Here is a 20,905-nt window from a genome sequence, read left to right on the forward strand (position 1 = left end):
TTCGCCGTATCACCTTAGGACCCCAGTCTCCCCGCATAACGTGATGAGTAGGGCCAAAGCTGGCCTGACCAGCAGCTCGTAAACTGTCCAGCCTCTCCTGGATAGTCCGACTACCATGAGAATGGATCCCTTTGTTGTCAATGTACTCCCTGTATGTCTGGTAAGTGCGCCAATCAATGCTCTGGTGGTTTCCTGGGTAGTTTGACACCTGAGCTCCATATGGAACCATTCCAGGACCACCGGGATAGACATCTGCCTTTCGAGGTTGAGGATACTGGGCCAGTGACCCAGGCCTCCCCCTAACAAAGGCAGGTTCCATAAATTCCATCCTGTGTGCTGGAACCATGCGCCCCATATGGGCTGTATTATGAGGAACTACCACTGTCCTCACACTGTCATTGCGCATGCACACTGCTGTTTGGCTCTTAGGATACGATGCCAGAGGTGGTGTTGGGGGCACAGTAATCTCCTTACGGTACCCATGGTCTGGAAGTGCTGTTGGCGCTCGGCAGACCTGCCCCACCGAGTCTGTCGGCTGGGCCATGCCCGTAGGCTTACAGTCTACTCTGGGGTAGCATAATGAAGGTGGATCAGGAATGTGACAGGCATTTCCGCTGTAGCTACTGTGGCCACGGAGGTAGGCATCCTGGGAGTAGGCCTAGAAACACAGCAACAGAGAAATGTTTATAACAGATGAGAACAAGTAGCAATTGCAAAGTGTGCATAACACACGTCAGTTCGATACTAGCTACTTACAGAGAAGTCAAGCGTGATATTACAAATGTTACTGCATGTATGTGTGTGGGCAGTGCATGTTGCAGTGTGAGTGAACGCGGAGGCGTTTCAGGCAGTTCAGCTGTGTCAATGCTCTTCATCTGCTCCTTATTTAGAATTCTCATGGTAATAACGTAGGCTAGTACAGTATATAAACCAAAGAAGAAAATTTTTAACTAAAAGAAACAATGTTTCCAACACATTATTTTATTTTATTTTTTTAAATGGTACAGTGTGGTGTACTGGTGCTTCTACAACATTACAGCCTGTGTTCTCCAAGCTTGTGGTTACACAACAGCTGTCCTTTTTAGTATAAGGAAAAATGTCTCGCCCATCCAAGAAACAAACATTTACCACAAACGCTAACACCAAAAGATAATTGGCAAATGGTGCACAAGCCTACTGAACTTATTTAGCCCCAACAGTGACACTTTCTGTAACACCAGTATATTAATAAGCTAACCGACTGGTTTATGGGAACAAAATCGATAACATAAAAACTGTCATAAATGGACATAAATGTGGAAAGATAACCAATGTTTCCATTTACCCACCTCAGACTGACAGATTACAGCCTCAGACTGACAACCGGTTCCTATCGCTCACAGAGAAACTGCTATATTTATCCCCCTGGTTATTATCCAACGTTCGGAAAACCATGCTCCATACACATGCTAATAAAGTCATTTCTAATAAATACAAACCTAAACATAAAACTTCTTCTAGCACATTAAACTATGTGCTGTTTATCTGGTATACTCAGCATACTGTACATACAGCAAAGCATGAGACCTGTAAAGGTATGAGGACTTTGATCCCAACAGCCTTACAACCTTTCATAAAGCTGTGTGTTTCACAGAAATCACTGACTGACTCAATTCTTCCCTTTACAGTTCAGAGGTCAATGGCCTTTATCAAACTAATGACATCTGACATGGAGAATGAAGAAGGGGCGAGGCCTTGCTGAGATGCCAGCTGGATGCCTACTGAAGTGTTCAATCTAACAGGTACTGCAGGCACAGTGCATCGCCCATTTCTACAGTCTACACATTTCAATCATGAGCACGGAGCTGAGTATTAAACACTCATGCGAGCCAACTGAAAAGCAATCATGTAAAACCTGAAGTCAACATCCAGCAGTAACAATGACACACACGCATGACATATGCAAAATGATACAGCAAGCACAACACGTCAACATCAAGAGGCTACCCAGTGTTCTGTTTCCTTACCAGATTAGTAGTCTCCAGAGAAATAGGCTGCCATCACAGCGTGAGAAAACGAGAGCGTTAAGAAATCATGGGAGAGAGGGTGGAAGAGAAAAAGATGCCAGCAGAAGAAAATGCACATGTTGGGAGAAACAAAACAGATTCATCGGGGAGAAAACATGAATCAGCCATAGCTGGGCTTGACATGCTAAAAATATACTAGAGCTGCAGTGGCAGTAGAGAGGGATGAAGAAGGAAAGATGAAGCAGGGGGTTGCCACGTTACGACCTGCCTATGCCAGTCTGTCCTGGGTGAGGTGACAAGAGCAGAAGCTTGCCTCTCATGCTGCTCTCATGTCTTCACGGTTTTATCCATATTCAGCCAGAATATTACGCTAACTGAACAAGGTGCCTCCAGTCTATGTCTCCCTCTCCTTCCCTTTGGTACTGCTCACATGACAGAAGCAGCAGCTGCTGATTATACATTCAGCTGTGATGGTACAGCTCCCCTCCCACTCCATCCTCCTCTCTCCCTCTCCCTTAGCATCAACCTGTTCAAAACACAGGGAAGTCAGCTGATTTTATCTTCTGGTTTCAGCTCATCATTCATCCTGTTCCTTTTATTTCCCACTCTGCTGTATTTTCTCCGCTCTCACGGTGTGCCGTCCTCTTCCCTTTTCTGCTCCTACAATGTTCAATCCATCTCTTTGCTAAGCAACTGCTGCCTGTCTCCAAGCACTGAGTGTGCTGCCTCCTAAAGTGTAACGTCTTGCTGCCAGCACCTCCAATAATCCTCTTGTTCTTATGGACAGTTCCTATTCGTGCCTACATCAACATATTTTTGCGCGCGCGTGCGTGTGCGCATGTTTGCCATTTGCAACACTGCAACCATGGATTTAACAACACACGTGTTTGAGGCTGAACTGTGTGAATGATTACAGATGGGAAAAATGGAGGCAGGAGGGAAAGAGAACCTATCAGGGAGAAGGGGTGGAGTGACAGTCAATTGGTTACTAGAAAAGAACTGTGGGAGTAGTCAAGGGAATGTGACCAATAATTTATTTCTCTCTGATATTTACAATGTTAATTCTAGTCGACTCATTAAAATGCTATACATACAGTGTAACGTTTTACATAACTTGCCTGTTGTGGGAGAAATGTGAAGCTTGCAGAGAGATGACCATTTGCTAAACAGGATTTTGATATTGCAAAGGTGGATGCCAAAATAAATGATTCATTGAATTAACCATCAAGTTTATTATGAGAATTTAATCTAGCCATAAATGACCCCTAAGGAGTTTTTCTAGGTAACACAGAGAGCCCAGCTCGTTTATTATCTAACTAATGAACAGGATGTCAGATAACAACAACCCCTAGGGAGAGTATTCTTTAGCTATTTGACAAAGCACTTACAGTAATTTGCTATAGATATGAAACAGATGAGTACACTTTCACTTTTGTCTGACTGTGTAAAATGCACAGTAGCTTCAAAGAGCTGCCTGCAGCATGCATGAAAGATTAATGATGAGATCTCAAGTGTTCATAGGTATGAGGACTTATCTCTGCACGTTAAATTGTTTTGGGGACATGCAATACTCACAAAGAACAAAGACAAAGGCAATATATGAACCCTAAATATTGAGCTGTGCGATTAGCACACAGGGTTCACCCGTTTTTGGGTGAAAAGCTGGAACTACCACCATTTTTGTAATACCTAGATCATTACTAATCAATTTTTCCTCCAATCAAAAACCGTAAAAAGAGACAACCAAAAAAAACAAAAACAAAAAAAAGAAAAAGCTGGATTGATTGCTAATTAATGTTAATCAGTCTCACAAACTAAAATAACAGCAATAACATTACCAAATCATACAGCAACTGATTCCAAAATATAAACTTCAAAATACTGTATTTGTTTACATTTTAACTGGGACTCTCTTGTGTTTAAACCTTCTCATTTTCCTGACTCTTAATCACAAAGTGCTGCCACAACTAAAGCTGGTTTTTAGCTCACATGCAGCTTGGAGGGAGGGCATTAGCTTCCTGTTACCAGTGCCGCTTCATTGACACTGGTAACAGGATAAGCACTGATTAACTACAGCTGATATAATTCAAATGTGATGTCGGCCCTTTTAACCAGCAAAAATGCATTGCATGTGCTACCTATAAATGCAAACTATTCTAACACCGCCAGAATACTTTCTATAGAGATCTTTTAAAAAAAATAAATAAATAAATCTACACCTGATGCATGCATTTTTTTTATTTATTTTTTTAAAGTTATTATTACTACTACTATTATTTTAGGAACTGGATCCAAAATTGAACCAAACTATCAGCAACCTAATTTTAATGGTTTCATATTTCTTTCCATAATATTTGAACTCCGTTCCCATTTAGCTTTCAGCTAAAATCAGTCCTTTTTAACATTGCATTTTCTGAGAAGTAACAGTAACAACATGCACAGGTTACTGTCGTGGATTTGAAGCATCACTGCCACTTCTTGTAAACCACTTACTCAACTTTTAGTTGTATTACAAACAATAAATTCATTATCTAACTTCTACCTAAAAGTAAACAGCTGAGCTGCAGAGAACATTTATCCACAAATGGTGAGAATAAAACTTCTTTTAAAAAACAGTTGATGTCTTTCATTCCTTGGTTTATTTTTAATGTGCATGGTACTTTGTATAAACCCAGATGTATAGATGAAATAAACTCAAAATATATGCGCTATTTAGATTGGCCTGTGTGTCAACAAGTTAAATGTATTTTTTAATAAAGCTTCCTTTACCGCTCCTTTTGGGCCATTTCAGCGGTTCTGTAAGCAGCACTTCTGGAGGACAGAAAGGGTGCACTGGCCTGATTAGGAGGCCTAGATAGAAAACTCTGATGGGATAAGCTAGCTTGCCTACATCTCATAACTGCTGTCCCGACATGAACACCTTAAACTAGAGCAGCTCTGTCACAGAACAGAAGTTATTACAAGGCTAGAGAAAAGAGAGCACTCTTTCAAAAAAAAAACAACAACAACTTTTTAAAGCTAATTTTCAAAACAGGATTGCAAAGGAAAACTTACCAGTTGCAGTACATCCTCATCTTTTGGCATTACACAAAGTTCAAGGAAGTCACCACTGCAGGGGAGCAAAAGAAGTTTTAAACAAGGCAAGTAAATCAACAAGCATGAAGCACACAAATTCATACTCAGTCTTACCTGTCTTGGATCAAAGATATAACCTCGCAATAAGCTTTCCCAATGATGCTTGCTCCATTCACCTTCACTATTCGATCACCTGATAGAAAACAAAATCAAAAAGGCTTGAGTGACATCAGTGACAGAATCCTAGGAAAACTTCAAGCTCTTTGTGTGAGGGAAACATGTGCTCATGACAGAAAGTAAAGACTTGAGCACATGACTATGACTTCTTAGTAAGGAAAAAAGTAACATAGTAACATAATGAAAGTTTTCAATAAGTGTGGTTGAAGGGTTCCGTATTGACTAAAATCCTTAAAATCATTAGGGTACCCGGCAGAAAGCAGCAGGCCTGGCTTATGTTGTGCATAACAGTGAAAGGAATGTCAAGACAACTTAAAACTGCACTCCTTGCATTTTTGCCCCTATGCTTTCAGTAGGACAATATCATAGAGGAAGTTGCAGACTGTGTTACTGTAATATGCCTCTTCTGTTGTAATGCTGTGACTTCCAAGAAATTACACCCCCATGAACAACCTCTTTTTGGTAGTTTTTGGTAAATAATGATGACTGGCTGACATTTGACAGACCTGTGCAAAGTCCAGCGCCATGAGCAGGGCCACCTTCCTTGACCTGCTTCACAAAAATAGTGTCCATTGGTTCCAGTCTATTTCGCTGCCTTCCTGCTGATAGTAGAGAACAGAGTACACTTATTTATAAACCATATGCAATACAAACACATGAAAACATATCAAATGTATTACAGGGTAGTTCTGAAAATTTACTCTTAATGAGGTTTCCAACTTCATAACAGAGAAAATCCTGACAAAGAAAAGATTTATAAAACCTTCAGAGAAGAAAATCCTAAATGTTTAGTACAAATGACAACAATTTCTTACCCATGTACAAGCAGACCTATGATGTAGATTCATTTTTTAACCTTTGCCCTTTTTTCACAACTAAATCTAAAAATTTGGAAAAACAAAAAAACAAAAAAAACCCAAGCTGACCCCAAGACGTAAAATTGCTTTATAAATTGTCACATATGAGAACAGAGAGGTTTGTCACAAGCTTTGGAAGGATGCAAACCAACATTATGCCTGGATAGTAAGCTGTGGTCTGTCCAATTCTTTCTCAGTTTTCAATAGACATGGTCATTAACTGATCGAGAGAGGGAGAAAAAAAATTAAACAGGGAAGTGGAGCTTTGTGATTTTAGGGACAGTGATAAAAGAGAAAGAAACCCGTTTGGTCATGCAGCTCCTGTCTCCTAGCAGCTGCAGAGCCATAGAAAAGAGGAAAAAAAAAAAAGGGGGGGGGGATACTAAAACTAAGACGAGGTAGAGTGACAGTGTGTTCAGCTGCCTCAACTCCCACTCTTTCCTTATAAACTGAGCAAAAGCTCTGGGCACAGCCAAAGAGTGGCCCAATCGTTAACATTCTGCTAGTGAGTCATCCCAAACTAGAGCAGACAGAAAAGCCAGCATGAGAGCGGGCGTGATAGTATTAAAATACTCCACATTTGTTGTTGTTTAGAAATTCAGACATGATCTTGTAAGACACCTAATGATCATGCCACTGACAGGCCGATAAAGCTAATTATTTTTACACCAGACCAAACTCAAAATTTATTTATTTATTTTCTCCCCCTCCTTTCCACACACCCGTAATTACTCATGCAGAATCACATCCTGGGGACATTATGTAATATAGTACAAGACTCCCATACTGCTACACCAAAAAGAGATGCTCCATCTGGTGGTATTCTGAGAAGTTGCAAGTCCTAATTTCTTCAATGAAGCCATCTAAAAATGCCACTAAGAACATCTAGATGCATGTTGGGAGTTGCACTGAATAAGAGACAGACTAAAACAAATGGCAGTATTAATGTCACCAAGGTATAATAGCTCACACATAAGCTTAGCACCTCACTAATCCCGTTGGCGCCAAACCATTTCCTGTGCATAACCAGTATTTTGAGAAATACGTGTTTGTTTGCTTTATCCAAACGTGGATGTGCAGATAAAGATTAAATTCATTTCTCAATGTTCGGCACAGATACACAAAAACAAATGCACATGCCACAAAAGTTTGAGTGTTCCTTTAAAAACCTTTCCAAGAAAATGGAAAAAAAAGGAACAGGTTTGGATTGCTCCAGGAAAACTCAAGAGAAGTTTGTGCCCACAGCTGACTCATATTTATCTATGCAGGTTTCACCGTTATGTTAATGAAGACTATTAAAATATAGTGCAAAATAATTTCTAGGCAAAAACTGAATAACCCACCATAAATTAGCTTCATGGTTAAAAACAAAAATATTAATGCCTGTCCCCCATAAGCAGTTTTAAAAAAGACAGAGCTGTGAATGAGGTAAAAGGCAGCAATTATCAGATCACTGGTGAACCCAAACGTGACCCGAGCCATGACAGAGCATCTTTGTCTTGGGAAGAAGCGGACTCTTGTACAATTTGTGAATGGATGGTGATGTGGCACACCATAACCACAGCACATCCATAACTCGGATTCTTTTTTTGGGGGGGGGGAGGGGGGGGGGGCTTGTTGGTTTTAAGTAAATTCACATTTCCGTCTTCAGAATAACAACCAGCCTTCATCTGAATGATCAGTTATGTCAACAGCAAATTAGGGTGGATGCAGTGTTTTTAAGACTCACTGAGGTCTAATTACCAAATAACCCGAAACCCGATTTTGAGGCACAAAACTATGTTTATTAAACTGTTTAGAGACGTTGGGGATCGTCCTAAAGGTCATTTTCTTTTTCGGATAGTTCACATATACCAATTCTCTTGTTTGTTTTTTAACATCCTTGTATGAGTTTCTATTAACTTTAACATTTAACCTGGATGTGGTAAAGGCTAGCAGCAATAAGACAGCCACCCTTAAACATAAGTCTGTTGCTGTAATTTGCTGTTTTCATCCATATCCATTAAGGTCAAGTTCCTTAAATGACTTAAAAACTTTTGAGAAAACTCTTTATGATTCGTTTTATATTATTAGTGTTTCCATCACCTTTTCATGTGAAGGTCATCTATGCAATGAAGCTCTTTCTGTAAGTAATTCTACTTCATCCAATTCTTCCCACATTAATTGGCCTCCTACTGTTGTCCCGACAGATTTTTTTGCAAAAATACACAAAACTGATGGGACCATTTGCACAATAATAAAACTGAGTTGCACTGTAAATAAACCTATAGAATACTGCTTTGGTGTATTTTTATTCTGAATAAAGAAATACACGTCAAAAACTGATTCATAACAACAACAAAAAAACATCAGAGGTACGACAGTGCAGCTTTATCCTCCACGTTTTGGGGAGGCAGCATGTTTGTTTGCTTGCTGACTCAGACTGGACTGAAAAGCCCTCAGGTTGGCTTTTTTCTTGCTGCCTGTGAGCCCCTGTGAGGAGCATTATAAAACTACCGGGATTCTTTAATATTCTCCGGCTTACCTGATCCAAAGCAGCAAAGCGCTGGGCAGACTGCTGGGCTTCTAAAGTGTTTCAATTTTGGGGGGTGAAACAGAAATAATATACTTTAATGGCACCTTGCTTTCCTGTAATGTTACTTGAGGTTTTATATCTGAACAATAAGCAAGCTCAATATCTGCTGTATAAAGTATCAGAAAGTGTTCATAATAGTTTTATTAGAATAAACACCTAAGAAATTATCTTGGAAAGACATCTCTGATTTAAACAGTAAAGTGTTACAGCTTGAAATTTCTATTTGGCCTAACTTGTTGAACTGTGAAGGGAAAAAAAATACCCAGAGGTGAATTTCCTTTTTAAAAAGACCAACACTCTTAAAGATGGCCACTAAAGACATTCTTCAGAAATATTAGATTTTGTTCATATTAGCCACTAGACACTAACACTTAACAACTTTAGATCGTGATCTTCCGAGGACTTTATGGGGCTTTCCATTTTGTAAGAAAACAAAACGATTACTTGTACATTTAATAAATAACTTCAACATGTGCGAGCAAATTTACATGGCTACTTTCCAGCACATGTTTTGCTCTGCCGTGATTATAAATGTCTCATAGATTTACTGACACCCACAAAAATAAGTTGAGCAGATGGACCAACGTTCTTATTCAAAATAATTGGAGCAAAATTTAAATGAAATCCATTCTAGCCCAACAGGTACAAGTACATGCTCGGTGTCCATTGAAGAATGACAACACAACATTGTTTGAAAGATCTGAAAATACTTCCTTGCAGTTTCAGTAATTGAATCTAGACATTTTCAGTCTCACTTGGCAAAAACTCAAGGACAGTGCATTTCCTCAAAACTGACCTAAATCCAAAAAAATACTTACAAACAAATAAACATTACAGGCACTTTTCTAATTTCTCTTCTTCTCTACTTTCTGTATCACTATATCACACTTTAAACAAAGCATGTGACGTATTGGTAACTTCAGGCTACTCCGGTTATTCTGGTCACATACCGAAAAGGTAAAAAACAGTAATGGATTGACATACGTCTGCCATAGACAGGGTGTGAATATTTATAACGAAGAAACCAAACCATAACACTCACTGTCAAACACCGCTTGTTGAAAACTGAGACCATCTCTTTCTAAGGGCATGAAAAAGGCTGAAAAGCAGCCAGAACAAAATGTGTAGTGAGGAGAGTCAGAGCAGGACAGAAAGAGGTGGTGCTAAACAAACCTTTCACAGAAACTACATTGTACCCAATGCACTTTATGTACACATAAAAAAGGAAAATCTTGGTGTATTTTACTGCATATAGTAACTATCTTTACATAATATAGTATTTTGGGGTTGTTGTTTTTTTTAATTACCAGTCTGTTCTTCTTATTTATTTTTTTCTACTTTTGTATTGTTTTCTAATACATCTCTAATTCACCTCTTCCTTTTGGCCCTTGTGCTGCAGTAACAAGCTAATTTCCACAGTGTGGGATTAAATAAAGTCTATGTCTACTCACTACGTTAGAAGAAAAAAAATAAAAAAAATAAAAAGAGCTGAAGGGTGGATGCAATTCAGATGAACTGCTCTGATTCAGCAGTACTGAAAGGTAGGAATAAGAAGAAACAGCTGAATTTTTCTGCTTACCTCTGCGGCCATGATCTTCCTCCTGTAAAAGCACAGAAATCCTCAAGTGACTTTGCTGCTCATGGTCAGAGTCTTTTCAGTACTAGGCTTTTTGCTGACTTAATGCTATCTTATGTGATAAGAGGCAAACAATACTCAGGTCAATAAAACTCATGAAAGTTTCTGAGATGTGAAATCTACCGGAAAGTAGTGCAGCGTTGACTCCGGCGGGTACACAATGAAGTGTCGAAGGGTGAAGCCGAAGCCTTGGGATGTGCGATGCAAACGCACAGTTTTCGGCCTCGGCCATGAGAATGGCTCGTCATCTGTTGGGTACGGCGCTGCGGCCGAATCAGCCAAGCTCCTCCACTCTGGAGTGTCACTCTGAACAAAGAAAGTTTTAAGAAGCAATTTAAAAAAAAAAAAAAAAAAAAAAGGAAGCATCTTTTTCTAAAGAAGATTTAAAATAGTTCTGATAAAAGAATTTTTTAGCTACATAATCTAGGAATGGGCACAAATAAAAAGATAAAGTTAAAAACAAAAAAAAAAACAAAAACAGAACTACATCATATGTTAAAGCCACCACAAATTCCCACATCAACAAAAACATCCTTTTCAGAGGAATTACTGTGCATTAGCATAGGTCATTCATTTCAGCTTAACATAGTGAAGAGGAGAATGGGCTTATGAAAAACATTAGTGGTTGCCCAGTGTTTACCATCAAGTCATTTCAGAGTATCCCATTTACACAGCTGGAGTAGAGCATGTCAGGCTTTAGACATCACTCCTGCGTTTACTGACTATTTATAGCTTCACACCTTTGTGGTATCGTGTTTGTAGCAACGCCTCCTTTACACAGAACTCCTCCTTTCAAATATGCACTACTATTTCAGTTCGCAAACACTTTTTGGGCCATCTCTCATTAGCTTTTGAAGGATGGCCCAAAAAATAAATACAATTAAAATCTACAGCGTCGTTAAATGACGCAAGCCTGTTACTTTCACATCACTGCACGTTTTACTGTTTGTGTTGGCAATAAAGGCAGCATCTGCTGCGTAAAACACAATGTAAATACGGATAAATTATTTATTAGTTTGTTCAGCAAGTCCACAAATGTCTTTGTGGCTTTCACTTTCAATGGTATATTATCAAGTATCTTGCCTAATAAGTCATCCCCCAGTGAATGCAAGCCTTAAATGGTTTTGTAATCACTTATTTTCCTCATATTTGTCAAACTGTGAGGACAGGATGCACAAACACAAGAAGCATGTCCTTTTATTCTCACCGTTTTCAGAATGTATATGCAAAATACATTCGACTTTTTCATTGAAATTGTCTTAAAGAATAAATACAAACATTAAAAAGTACATCAGATATAAATATAGCATAGCAAATATATAGCAAATATAAATAAAACACTTTGACAATAATGATTTTAAAAACACAAAAAGAGCTTAACGCTTTGATTAAAATCCATAGGCTCACACTTTTTGAAAATTTCCAAGTGAAAATAACAACTTCGTCATATAATTAACAGCTGGTTTCTGTCACTTAACATAACAGCTTATAAATCTGTCCTACATAACCTCTTTTTTTTTTTTTTTTTTTTTTTTTATATAAACTGACCTCAAGCCAGTGTTTATACCAATCCTGTCATTCTCCACTATAACTTTCAGAACACCTCTATCCAATCAGCCTTGAAAAGTCTCAATAAACATAAATAAATAAATCTAATTTCCTCATCCTGTCTCAAACAAACCCTCCCCCTCCCCACTGAAGCACAGACTTTCCCCAACAATGTGAAGAATTTGATGAGCTTGCATTCAGGCCATCTCTGCTTGGGCAGAAATGTTAAACAAAATGTCAGAAAACTGGGAGGAATTACATCCATTTTCAAACAACCTATGAAAAGAATTTGAAAGAATTTGTTTGTACACATTAAAACAAACAAACAAAACTTGTTTTTGTTTGTTTTAAGCAAAACCAAACAGCTGTTGCACACAGTGATGAACGGACAAAACAAACATTTCAAAAAACAGTTTGTCAGCACAGACCTAAAACTTTCCAACTTTCCACCCAACTACTCTTGAGTACTTCGCAGACTGATCAGACTGTCTCACACTCATTGACTCTTCTCAAATGTTATGCATGCCTGAAGGTGTATACCAAGTTAAGGCATGTTACACTGTGTTCTCTACAGCCTTCTTAACAGTCTTATTTGGCCACTTTGACCAATATATTGCTGAAAGGGACAAACTATTTGAAATACATTTTACTTCAAGCAACATCACAAGCAGGGCACATAAAGGTTTCAAATGTACACAGGATAAGAAACCAGAGCACTAATAGCTGGCTGGGAAACAGAGCTACAGGTGCAGCTGACACCCATGTGTTTTGATTAAACCAGCAGAACAGGTTTTCCTTTGAATGAGCTTTGGCTGTACTGTGATACCAGCACTTCCACATTAAAGTCTATGTCTGTATGAGCTCTGGTTGTATTAAATGTGTGCCCAGATGACTGTTTCTGGTGATAGGACTGGATGTTTGAAATGCCTGCACTGCTGCCCTTGTGTCTCCAGGGCAAGTCAGCCTCAGTTTACTGGATCAGATTTAGCAACTTGTCCAGAGAATAATTTCCCAACCTTTAATCTTTAGACATGGTCTGGCCATGCAGTGTTATCATTGCCACTCGCATAGTTATTAATGATGTGACATTCCAGTAAATTCTAGATGGGCATTTCCCTCACTTAATTTAAAAAACCAAAACAACAAACAACAAAAATGGGTATTGTTGTGGAGGAGTTGTATCAACCTCACAGTTGATACCACTTTTAAACAACTGTGAGAAGAGGTCAAAGGGGAAGCAACATAAAAGAAAATCATGACTTGTGAAAAAGGGGCTACAAAGAAAAGCACATGAAAGGAACGTCCACATCAAAATATGACACACCTCTCTTTCCTGCCCACAAATGAATGCCTCTCACCTATTTATGAATCACTAGAATGCCAGACTGTTTGCACTGGGTGAGGCAGTTTGGAGAAGGTTTGAGAAGGCATTTGCTAATCTGGTGGACGTCTGTTGGAAATTAAAAGTGACCAGACCCGCATCTCAAATTTTGGTGCTGTAAATAATCACCAGAGCAGCAAATATCAAATATTTAGAGGTTTTAGAAAATTACCAAGTAATTTTAAAGAGTTCCTTTTTTATTCTGAATGAAGGGTCTAAAAGTCAAAGACAGCCTGAGAAGCTGGAAAGACAAAGACAAATGCAGTATTTGAGTTTTTAATAGTAGTGTTTCAATATGTTTGAGCTAATAACTGCTTGATCCAGCAACACCGTCTGCACACTCAGACCAAGCTAAATGTGAAGACTTGTTGCTCCTTTGTAAAAACTCATTTCTTTCCTCAGTTTCCTCAGATGCTTTTGTTTTTCTACTAAGGGAAATATTACCATTACTGCTCTATAAAGTAAAACCTAACCCAGTTCCATATATTGATCCCAAATGTTGACTAAATCTCTAGTAAGAACCACTAAAATTATCAATTAAAAAAAGAGGGGTAAGAAAGACTGACAGATAAGATTACAGTAGATACAATGCATCTACAAGAAGACAGACCCACCATCACTCTTCTGCTTTCTCCATGTTCCTTGCATCTGTACACTGTTGAGTCCTACCATTTAAATGCTTCCCTGGGTAAAGAATGGCCACATAATTAAATAATGTGACAGTGGAAACAGTAACACTACTGCAGTGCACGAGCATTTAAAACACCAGCACCCTGTGACGTTGACTCTGAATGGGTCGGTTGTAGGGAGTTCAGTTAGTGCATCACATTGATACCTTGTTTATGTTAACGTTTGTACTGTAACGTTTGTGTTAGCTTACCTGTCGGAAATTTCTCAGGATCACGCTTGCAAAAAGGAACACCTTTTTAGTTCTGCTAGCTAATGAGTGAAATGCGATAGTAAACCAATACACTGTCAGTTAAACAGCATAATTGGCATTGAACACTAAACCACATAGGGAAACTATGACATGCAACCAAATTTGTGATTAGTAACGTTTTTTTGTTTGTTTTTTAATTCTATTTTGTCCTGTTTTACTTGTATTAATCAAAGGCGTGTAGCTGATTTTGTCCTGTAAAGACAAACTCAGCCAAATGACTTCAGCCACTCTGTCAAATGGCTGAAGTCATAACAGAGCGCATCTTTAGCATGGTTATTACCAGCTGGGAACATCATCTCACTCCACAGCATGTACACTGCAATTGTGAATTCATGAACTGAACTGAATCATCTGTAAACTTTGCAAACTTGTTATTTTGGACTGGAAAAAAAAAGTGGTTTTTTTGGATTTGAAGCTTTATTTTAACTTATTGACAGAAGCTATTTTTAGTTTCCTAATTACACACTTTAAAATAAAAAAATACTACTACCACTTTAATTTTTATTACGTAATTTTTTATTTACTTCATTTTTATTCTGACGGCCCTATTGAATATTGATAAAAATACACATGTGATTATTTTCAAATTCATTTGTTTCCTGGGTCAACAGGGTGATATTCACAAGTGGGCAGAATTTAGCAGGTGAGGTACTGGAGCCTAAAACAGGAGGTTTGCCCCGAGGAAGCGAAGATCAGAGTTTTTGAAAAAAAATTGTTGACTAATCAAATGATCAAAGACAAACTGGCAGATTAGTCGACTACATTGAGAATCTTTAGTTGCAGTCCTAATATTAAGTACGGATCGCACCATACAAGAGCACTGAGATGCCTTAACATATCAAAGACCATACCTTGTCTTAATGCACAGACAAAATAAGTGTCTTCAGAAGTAAATGTTCTTTGACAAATGACACAGGAGTACATACACTGTTTCAAGTATGCTGAATCCAAAGAACAGGTGGTTATCCCCCAGGAGTTTTTATGCTGACTACACCATTGGTGCCCCTACCACAGAGATTAGAGAGCAGTTTTCACATAAAAAACTGATATACAACATGACAAGTGTTTGTTAACAAATCTTATGAAACCACACTGCGAGGCCTGTATGTCTGAAAGCCTCTGCTGACATCACCAAATCAGACATTACATGCACCACATGACATCAGCTTTCACATAACCTTCAAATGTGAGGAAACATAGTTCTCTGTGGGCTGCTAAATTCTACACCACATCCCATCCAAACCAAGCACTTAGCTGTGAAAAGCCTAAGATAATGATACAGAGAGCCACTGGTGAGCACTGGGCGTTCCAGCCTTGTACTGCAGGACAAGGTTAGGAGAAGTATCATTACTCAGTCTACAGTCTACACAGACACGTGGTGCATTTTCTGCACGCCACACTTCTACTTGTAACATATGGATGAGAAGGAAATGACTGAATGCCATTTATGTGGGATTTTTTTTCCCGTATGCTGACACAGATCTGTGTGGTTTGGAAAAAAAATTACCTTTTTGAAGCTTCGTTCAGTACAGTAGTTCCCCAAAAATTTTAAAGTAAAAAAAACAAACAAAAAACAAGTTTGCAGCCCACATCTCACAGTTTTAAATCAATTACTGACAATAAAAGAAAAGATTTACACTGAATTTTACTTAAACAGAGGTGCAAATCATCAGTGAAACCGTTCTCTGTACTGCCTTAGGCTACGTCCACACTAGGGCTGGGCGATATGACCCAAAATTCATATCTCGATATTTTTTAGCTGGATGGCGATATAAGATATATATCTCGATTTTTTTTTAAAGCCATAAGTTAAGAACAAAAAGAGAGTTCTTAGTCACACTGTGTCCCAGATGTCACACGGGCACTTTTATTTACATACAGCGTAGATGTACATGAAGAAATTACTCAAAAATAAATTATCAGCATTTATTAAATAATCATGGTCCATAAATAAAAGAAAACAATGTTGTTTTTGTGCATAACAAAAAGCTCACAATTGTGCAGTCAAAATGTAAACTAATAGACGCTGAGCATAATAACAAAGAGACAGATTTCACAGCTGCACCACGTCTCTGAACAGGTGCCATTTGTGGTCCTTATACACACACAGTACGTATCACTCCGCGAGGCTCCTCCTCGTTAGCCGTAATCCTCCGACAATCCATCAAGTGGTGCAGCTCCGTAGCTTAGCAAAGTCATATTAAAACATTTTTTGACAGATTGCTGAGCGCTGTGTACCACATAAAATCGGTTCGCGGTCAGTAAGCACAACCAGAATTCATACATAAAGCGCACTGTCGATTTTTGAGAAAATGAAAGGATTTTAGGCCATGCAGCCCCTCCTGGCTGCATGTCGTTAGCGCGGTTAGCTCGTTAGCGCGGTTAGCTCGCTAACACGTTGACGCCGTCCAGCCCCACGCACGGTAACTCGCTAACGGAGATTTTCCGCTTTCATCTTGTCATTGCCTGCAGGTGAAGCTATGGGGGAGGCGGAGTTGTGTTCAGTGAAGGAGAGGCCAGGCCGAGTAACGTTGCGTAGAGACAAAAGTGGACGAAAGAGAGGCAAACCTGCGGCTCCACAAGTATAATTATAACGTAACATAGACTATATCGATATAAACGATATTGTCACATCTTATATCTCGTATGAAAATATATCGATATTTTTTAAAAAACTCGATATATCGCCCAGCCCTAGTCCACACTAATGCATTTTTGTTTGAAAGCGCATTGTTTTCTCTCCGTTTTGGCCTCCCGTCCACACTGAGACGGCGCTTTCCCCAAGGAAAAACACAGCGTTTTGAAAACGCTCTTGAAAACGCATACATTTCAAAACGGAGCTGTCCCGTTGCGGACACTCGAAAACGCAGGCTTTCTAAGACGATGACGCATTTCAGTCATGTGATGCAGTCATGTGACCAATTAAACAAAGATAGCAGAGTGCATTATACAGCAGTTGTTTTGACTGCTCTCAATTTTGACAGCCCTAAAAATGATTAATATCAGTTTGTACAGATAGCTTTTCTTCAAATTCTTTAATTCTCACTCGCTTTTGTGAAAGCGCAGGACTGGAATGTAAGCGTTTTTGGCCGTTTCAATGTGGACGCACAACTCTGTGAAAACGACTGAAAACGCTAGTGTGGACACAGAGCGTTTTCAGACGAAAATGCCGTTTTCACATCTATCCGGGCTAGTGTGGACGTAGTCTTAGTGTCACATAAAACCCAAATGGCATTCCTTCAGGCCGAGGTGTACTCCATTACTAGCACACATTTGACTTCTGGTTTGTTGAGCAGTAATTTGATCTCTGTTGTTTTAAAATGTGGAAATGCCATCTCACCTTGGCACCTGATACCCCCTCACTCACAGCAGTGATCCTCTTTCCTTCACCTCTCACTGTTGTCAGCTTAGCTACTTTATCAGTATAATTAGTCACCTCTCATAGAAATCTCTCTAGAAATCTTTTATAAACAAAAACAACTAGAAACCAAACGAGCAACTTTTGGGACAAGCCATCTCCTGTACCGCTGTCAGAGATCCTACTCGCCTGTTGCAAGAACACGTCTATCTGAATCTACTCTGCTCTGTCAGCAGCAGAGAGCACCACCTGTGAAAGAGGGCACATAGAAGTTTTGCACAATGTGAAAAGGGGGGGGGAGAGAGAGAGAGAGAGAGAACCCCCCCCCCCCCCCACCCAAAAAAAACCACCCAAAAAAAAAAACCAAGACAAGACATACTGTTGGTTTCTCTTTGAGTGATAATTAAAAATTTTAAAAAATATACCCCACACTCAAAAAAAAGGGAAAAAAAAAAAAATCACGGCACAACCATTGTCTTATCTCGTTGTCTTATAAAGCTTAATATCCTCATTAGTCCACACTGTGCTGGTCGAACGTGCCAGCATTAACAACTTTTCTGAAAGAAATCCTGTTACATCCCGTATGAGTTTGTCATACAATGCTGCTGTTATAAACATTAAAGCTGGTAAATAAACAGTCTTGCTCAGCAGCTGTAAGCCCACCCCTTGGTTGTAATTTTGAACATACTTTCTGTTGATCGTTACTGAAACCCCAGAGGGCACGGAGAAGCCTCTTTGCATACGCGAAAGACTAGCAGTGAATTATTTAAAAAAAAAAAAAAAGACAATTTCAAAAAAGCTCAGCACCAAGGAGTTGTAGTGATACTTCAGTTCTCTGCAGGATCATTTGCTTTAATTTTTCATTCTCCTCAATGGGTGAAATTACTGATGCCACTTGTTTTCTGAGCAGACATGTCAAAAACACTGGCATTATCTCACAAATTTTACTAAAAATACAAGCTACTGTAAACGAATAACATGTTAACATATTTGATAGAACTGCCTATATTTTAGGTTTTGGACCAAAAACACTGGGACATGTGTAACGGGCACTTTGCTTTCAAAATGATTTAGTGAGCAGTTGTTAAAAAGGAAAATATCCCCTCTTATTGGATTTGTCTGTAACCATCTGTAATCTTTCTTAGTTGTTTGAACAAGACACAGAGCATGTCACACAGTTTTCCATGTGTAGACATAGATGTTTTACAACACAGTGAGGAAAAACTGAATCACACAGCCCATCTCGTATGTTCTCTCGTGAGACGCTGCAGACACAATCATAACGCAACAGGAAGTAACAGACGACTTCTATCCAATTGAAGGTCAATTTTCCCTTCCGATTGCCATCAGTTAACCATACGATGCCTGCGCAGAGGGTTCTGTAAAAAGGCAGCAAGCCTAAATCAGATAAACACTGAGCTTTAATGAAGCCAGGGTTGTGGTGACAGGGGAAGTCTGTTTGTCAATGGTCTCCTACGGTGCTAAATATGGATCATGCTTCATCATCCAAAACAATAATCCAGTTCCAACCACTCTCATTTCTGTTGTTCTACTAGAGAATGAAAAGCTGGAATTATCCATCGTGAAAAAGGCATTCATCATACAGAAGCTGTAGGGGGGAAAACCCATACAATAGAGTTTGATTTAGTAAACACCATAGGCCAATATAGAAATTCCTAAAACACACATAATCACACAACAGCACACTCATCAGCACTAAGCAGCACTGTGCCGCTAAATGAATGTCTGAAATCCAAGCAGAGGAAGGGCTGTCTGCTATTTGGATTCAGCTGCAATGTCTGAATACCACGCACTATTCAGCTGATAAAGCAGACAGACACTCCAGTGTGGAGGAGGATAATGCCACCAATCAAACTCTTGATTCAAATAACAGATATTTTTCCTCCATTTTTAAGCGTCTGCTTCACAGTATTCACTATAAACACTTTCCACATGTCTAATAGTTATAACGGATGAGAAAACTTTAAAAGAACAGGACAGACTAGTAAAGAATTAAGCAAGGGTGGGTGAGAAAGACTTTTCCCCCACCCCCAGATCCAGCTCCCGTCCCCCTGATGTAATTCCAAGAACACCAACAGTGACATGCTTTCTCTAAATTAATATACAAGTCTTGTATCCAAATGATTTTCTTGATTCCCAACGACTGCAGCCATTGCACGCTCTTTTAAGATACTAAGAGAAAGTGAAAATCCGCCTAGGAAAATTCTTAGGTCATTAATTAAATCCAGTGTCATCATTTCCAGAAAATCCCTGAACCAGAGACTCCAGGGGGTTTCCGGCTCAAAATTAGCACATGAATTGGTTTGTGTGGTAGTCTTATTAGAGGGAGTGCTAAAAAGGAGGATTTCCTCTCACGGCACTATGCTGTGGCTTTCCCTCATGGCACATCAACACTTACTAAAGTATTCACAAACAGGTTTCTGGGATCCTATGCAAAAGAACTGTCTATTTTCTCTCATGCTGTATTATTCATTCATTAAATGAGTGTAGTAGTGGCAAGCATGTATCCAGATGGCTGAAATAACAAAAGGTAAGCACATCATCTAAGTTTGTTTTCTTAGCTGTGACAGTGAGATGCAGCTAAGGCTGTGTCTGTTGAATGAGCTTCAACAGTGAATGCGCTAGTATGTGGTGTGCTGGTTGATCCAGAAATTTTAATTTCAGGCCTCTTAGGAAAAAACAAACAAAAAAACCTCATCCCTGTGAATAAATTAGAAAAAGAAACCCCGGAAAACCAACTCTATTACTCTGTAATTGATTCATTATAATTTTTTAGGCATTATCTGCTGCCCTGAGTCTGAGATACAAAAATCAAATTCAGCACATCTACCTAGTTTAAAGTAACAACATAATCACCTGTATGTCCCTCATTTAGGGATGGTGATCATGCAAACTTGGGAGGCTTAAATGACAAGCTGAATATTAGATTAAAGGCAATGGAGGAAATCAAAGAAAACTACAGACTATAAATAGGTGCCCTTTCATTTCAAAGAGTCCCAGTTGCTACCTACTTTATTACAGTATAAAGGTCTTCATTCAGGCTGCAAGCTTTCAGAGGAGCAGATGGTGTCCTGTCTGGTACAGGGGTCACAGCTTAAAAATCTGAAAGACGGGTCTTGAATAAACACCATCGTTTGAGTTTGATTATAATTTCAAATCTGATTAAATGTTGTAACCAAAACCTGTTCTTTTGATCTGTTCATCTACCACAGCCAATCTTAGTTGAGAAAAATCTGAAGCACTCAAAAGAAACAAAAATCTGATGGGCATATTTATGACAAGAATAGATAAGAGGCACGTTGTTGACATAAAGAGCAAAAGAATTCAGCAG

At 39.0% G+C, this 20,905-nt stretch overlaps 1 protein-coding gene across 4 annotated transcripts in view; it reads right to left on the reverse strand.

The window, feature by feature from the left end:
* The window catches only part of arhgap21b (Rho GTPase activating protein 21b), a 37,247-nt gene that overhangs the window by 14,749 nt on the left and 1,593 nt on the right, over window positions 1–20,905 (reverse strand). Inside the window, exons 3-9 of one of the 4 annotated variants that reach the window (XM_085438315.1) lie at window positions 10,450–10,632; window positions 10,270–10,291; window positions 5,765–5,857; window positions 5,196–5,274; window positions 5,061–5,115; window positions 2,007–2,033; window positions 1–658 (exon numbers count right to left, since the gene is read on the reverse strand). The exon at window positions 1–658 is cut by the window's left edge and continues 915 nt beyond it. In XM_085438315.1, coding sequence (XP_085294441.1) covers window positions 1–658; window positions 2,007–2,033; window positions 5,061–5,115; window positions 5,196–5,274; window positions 5,765–5,857; window positions 10,270–10,291; window positions 10,450–10,632 — 1,117 coding nt within the window. Of the gene's footprint in view, window positions 659–2,006; window positions 2,034–5,060; window positions 5,116–5,195; window positions 5,275–5,764; window positions 5,861–10,269; window positions 10,292–10,449; window positions 10,633–20,905 lie in introns of all 4 variants that reach the window. The other 3 variants (XM_085438314.1, XM_085438317.1, XM_085438316.1) reach the window with 3 other exon arrangements.

The sequence above is a fragment of the Copadichromis virginalis genome, linkage group LG18, assembly GCF_057382275.1.
Source record: "Copadichromis virginalis isolate Kocher_CV1m ecotype Utaka linkage group LG18, C_Virginalis_male_GT1.1, whole genome shotgun sequence".
In the NCBI taxonomy this organism is placed as follows: Eukaryota; Metazoa; Chordata; class Actinopteri; order Cichliformes; family Cichlidae; genus Copadichromis; species Copadichromis virginalis.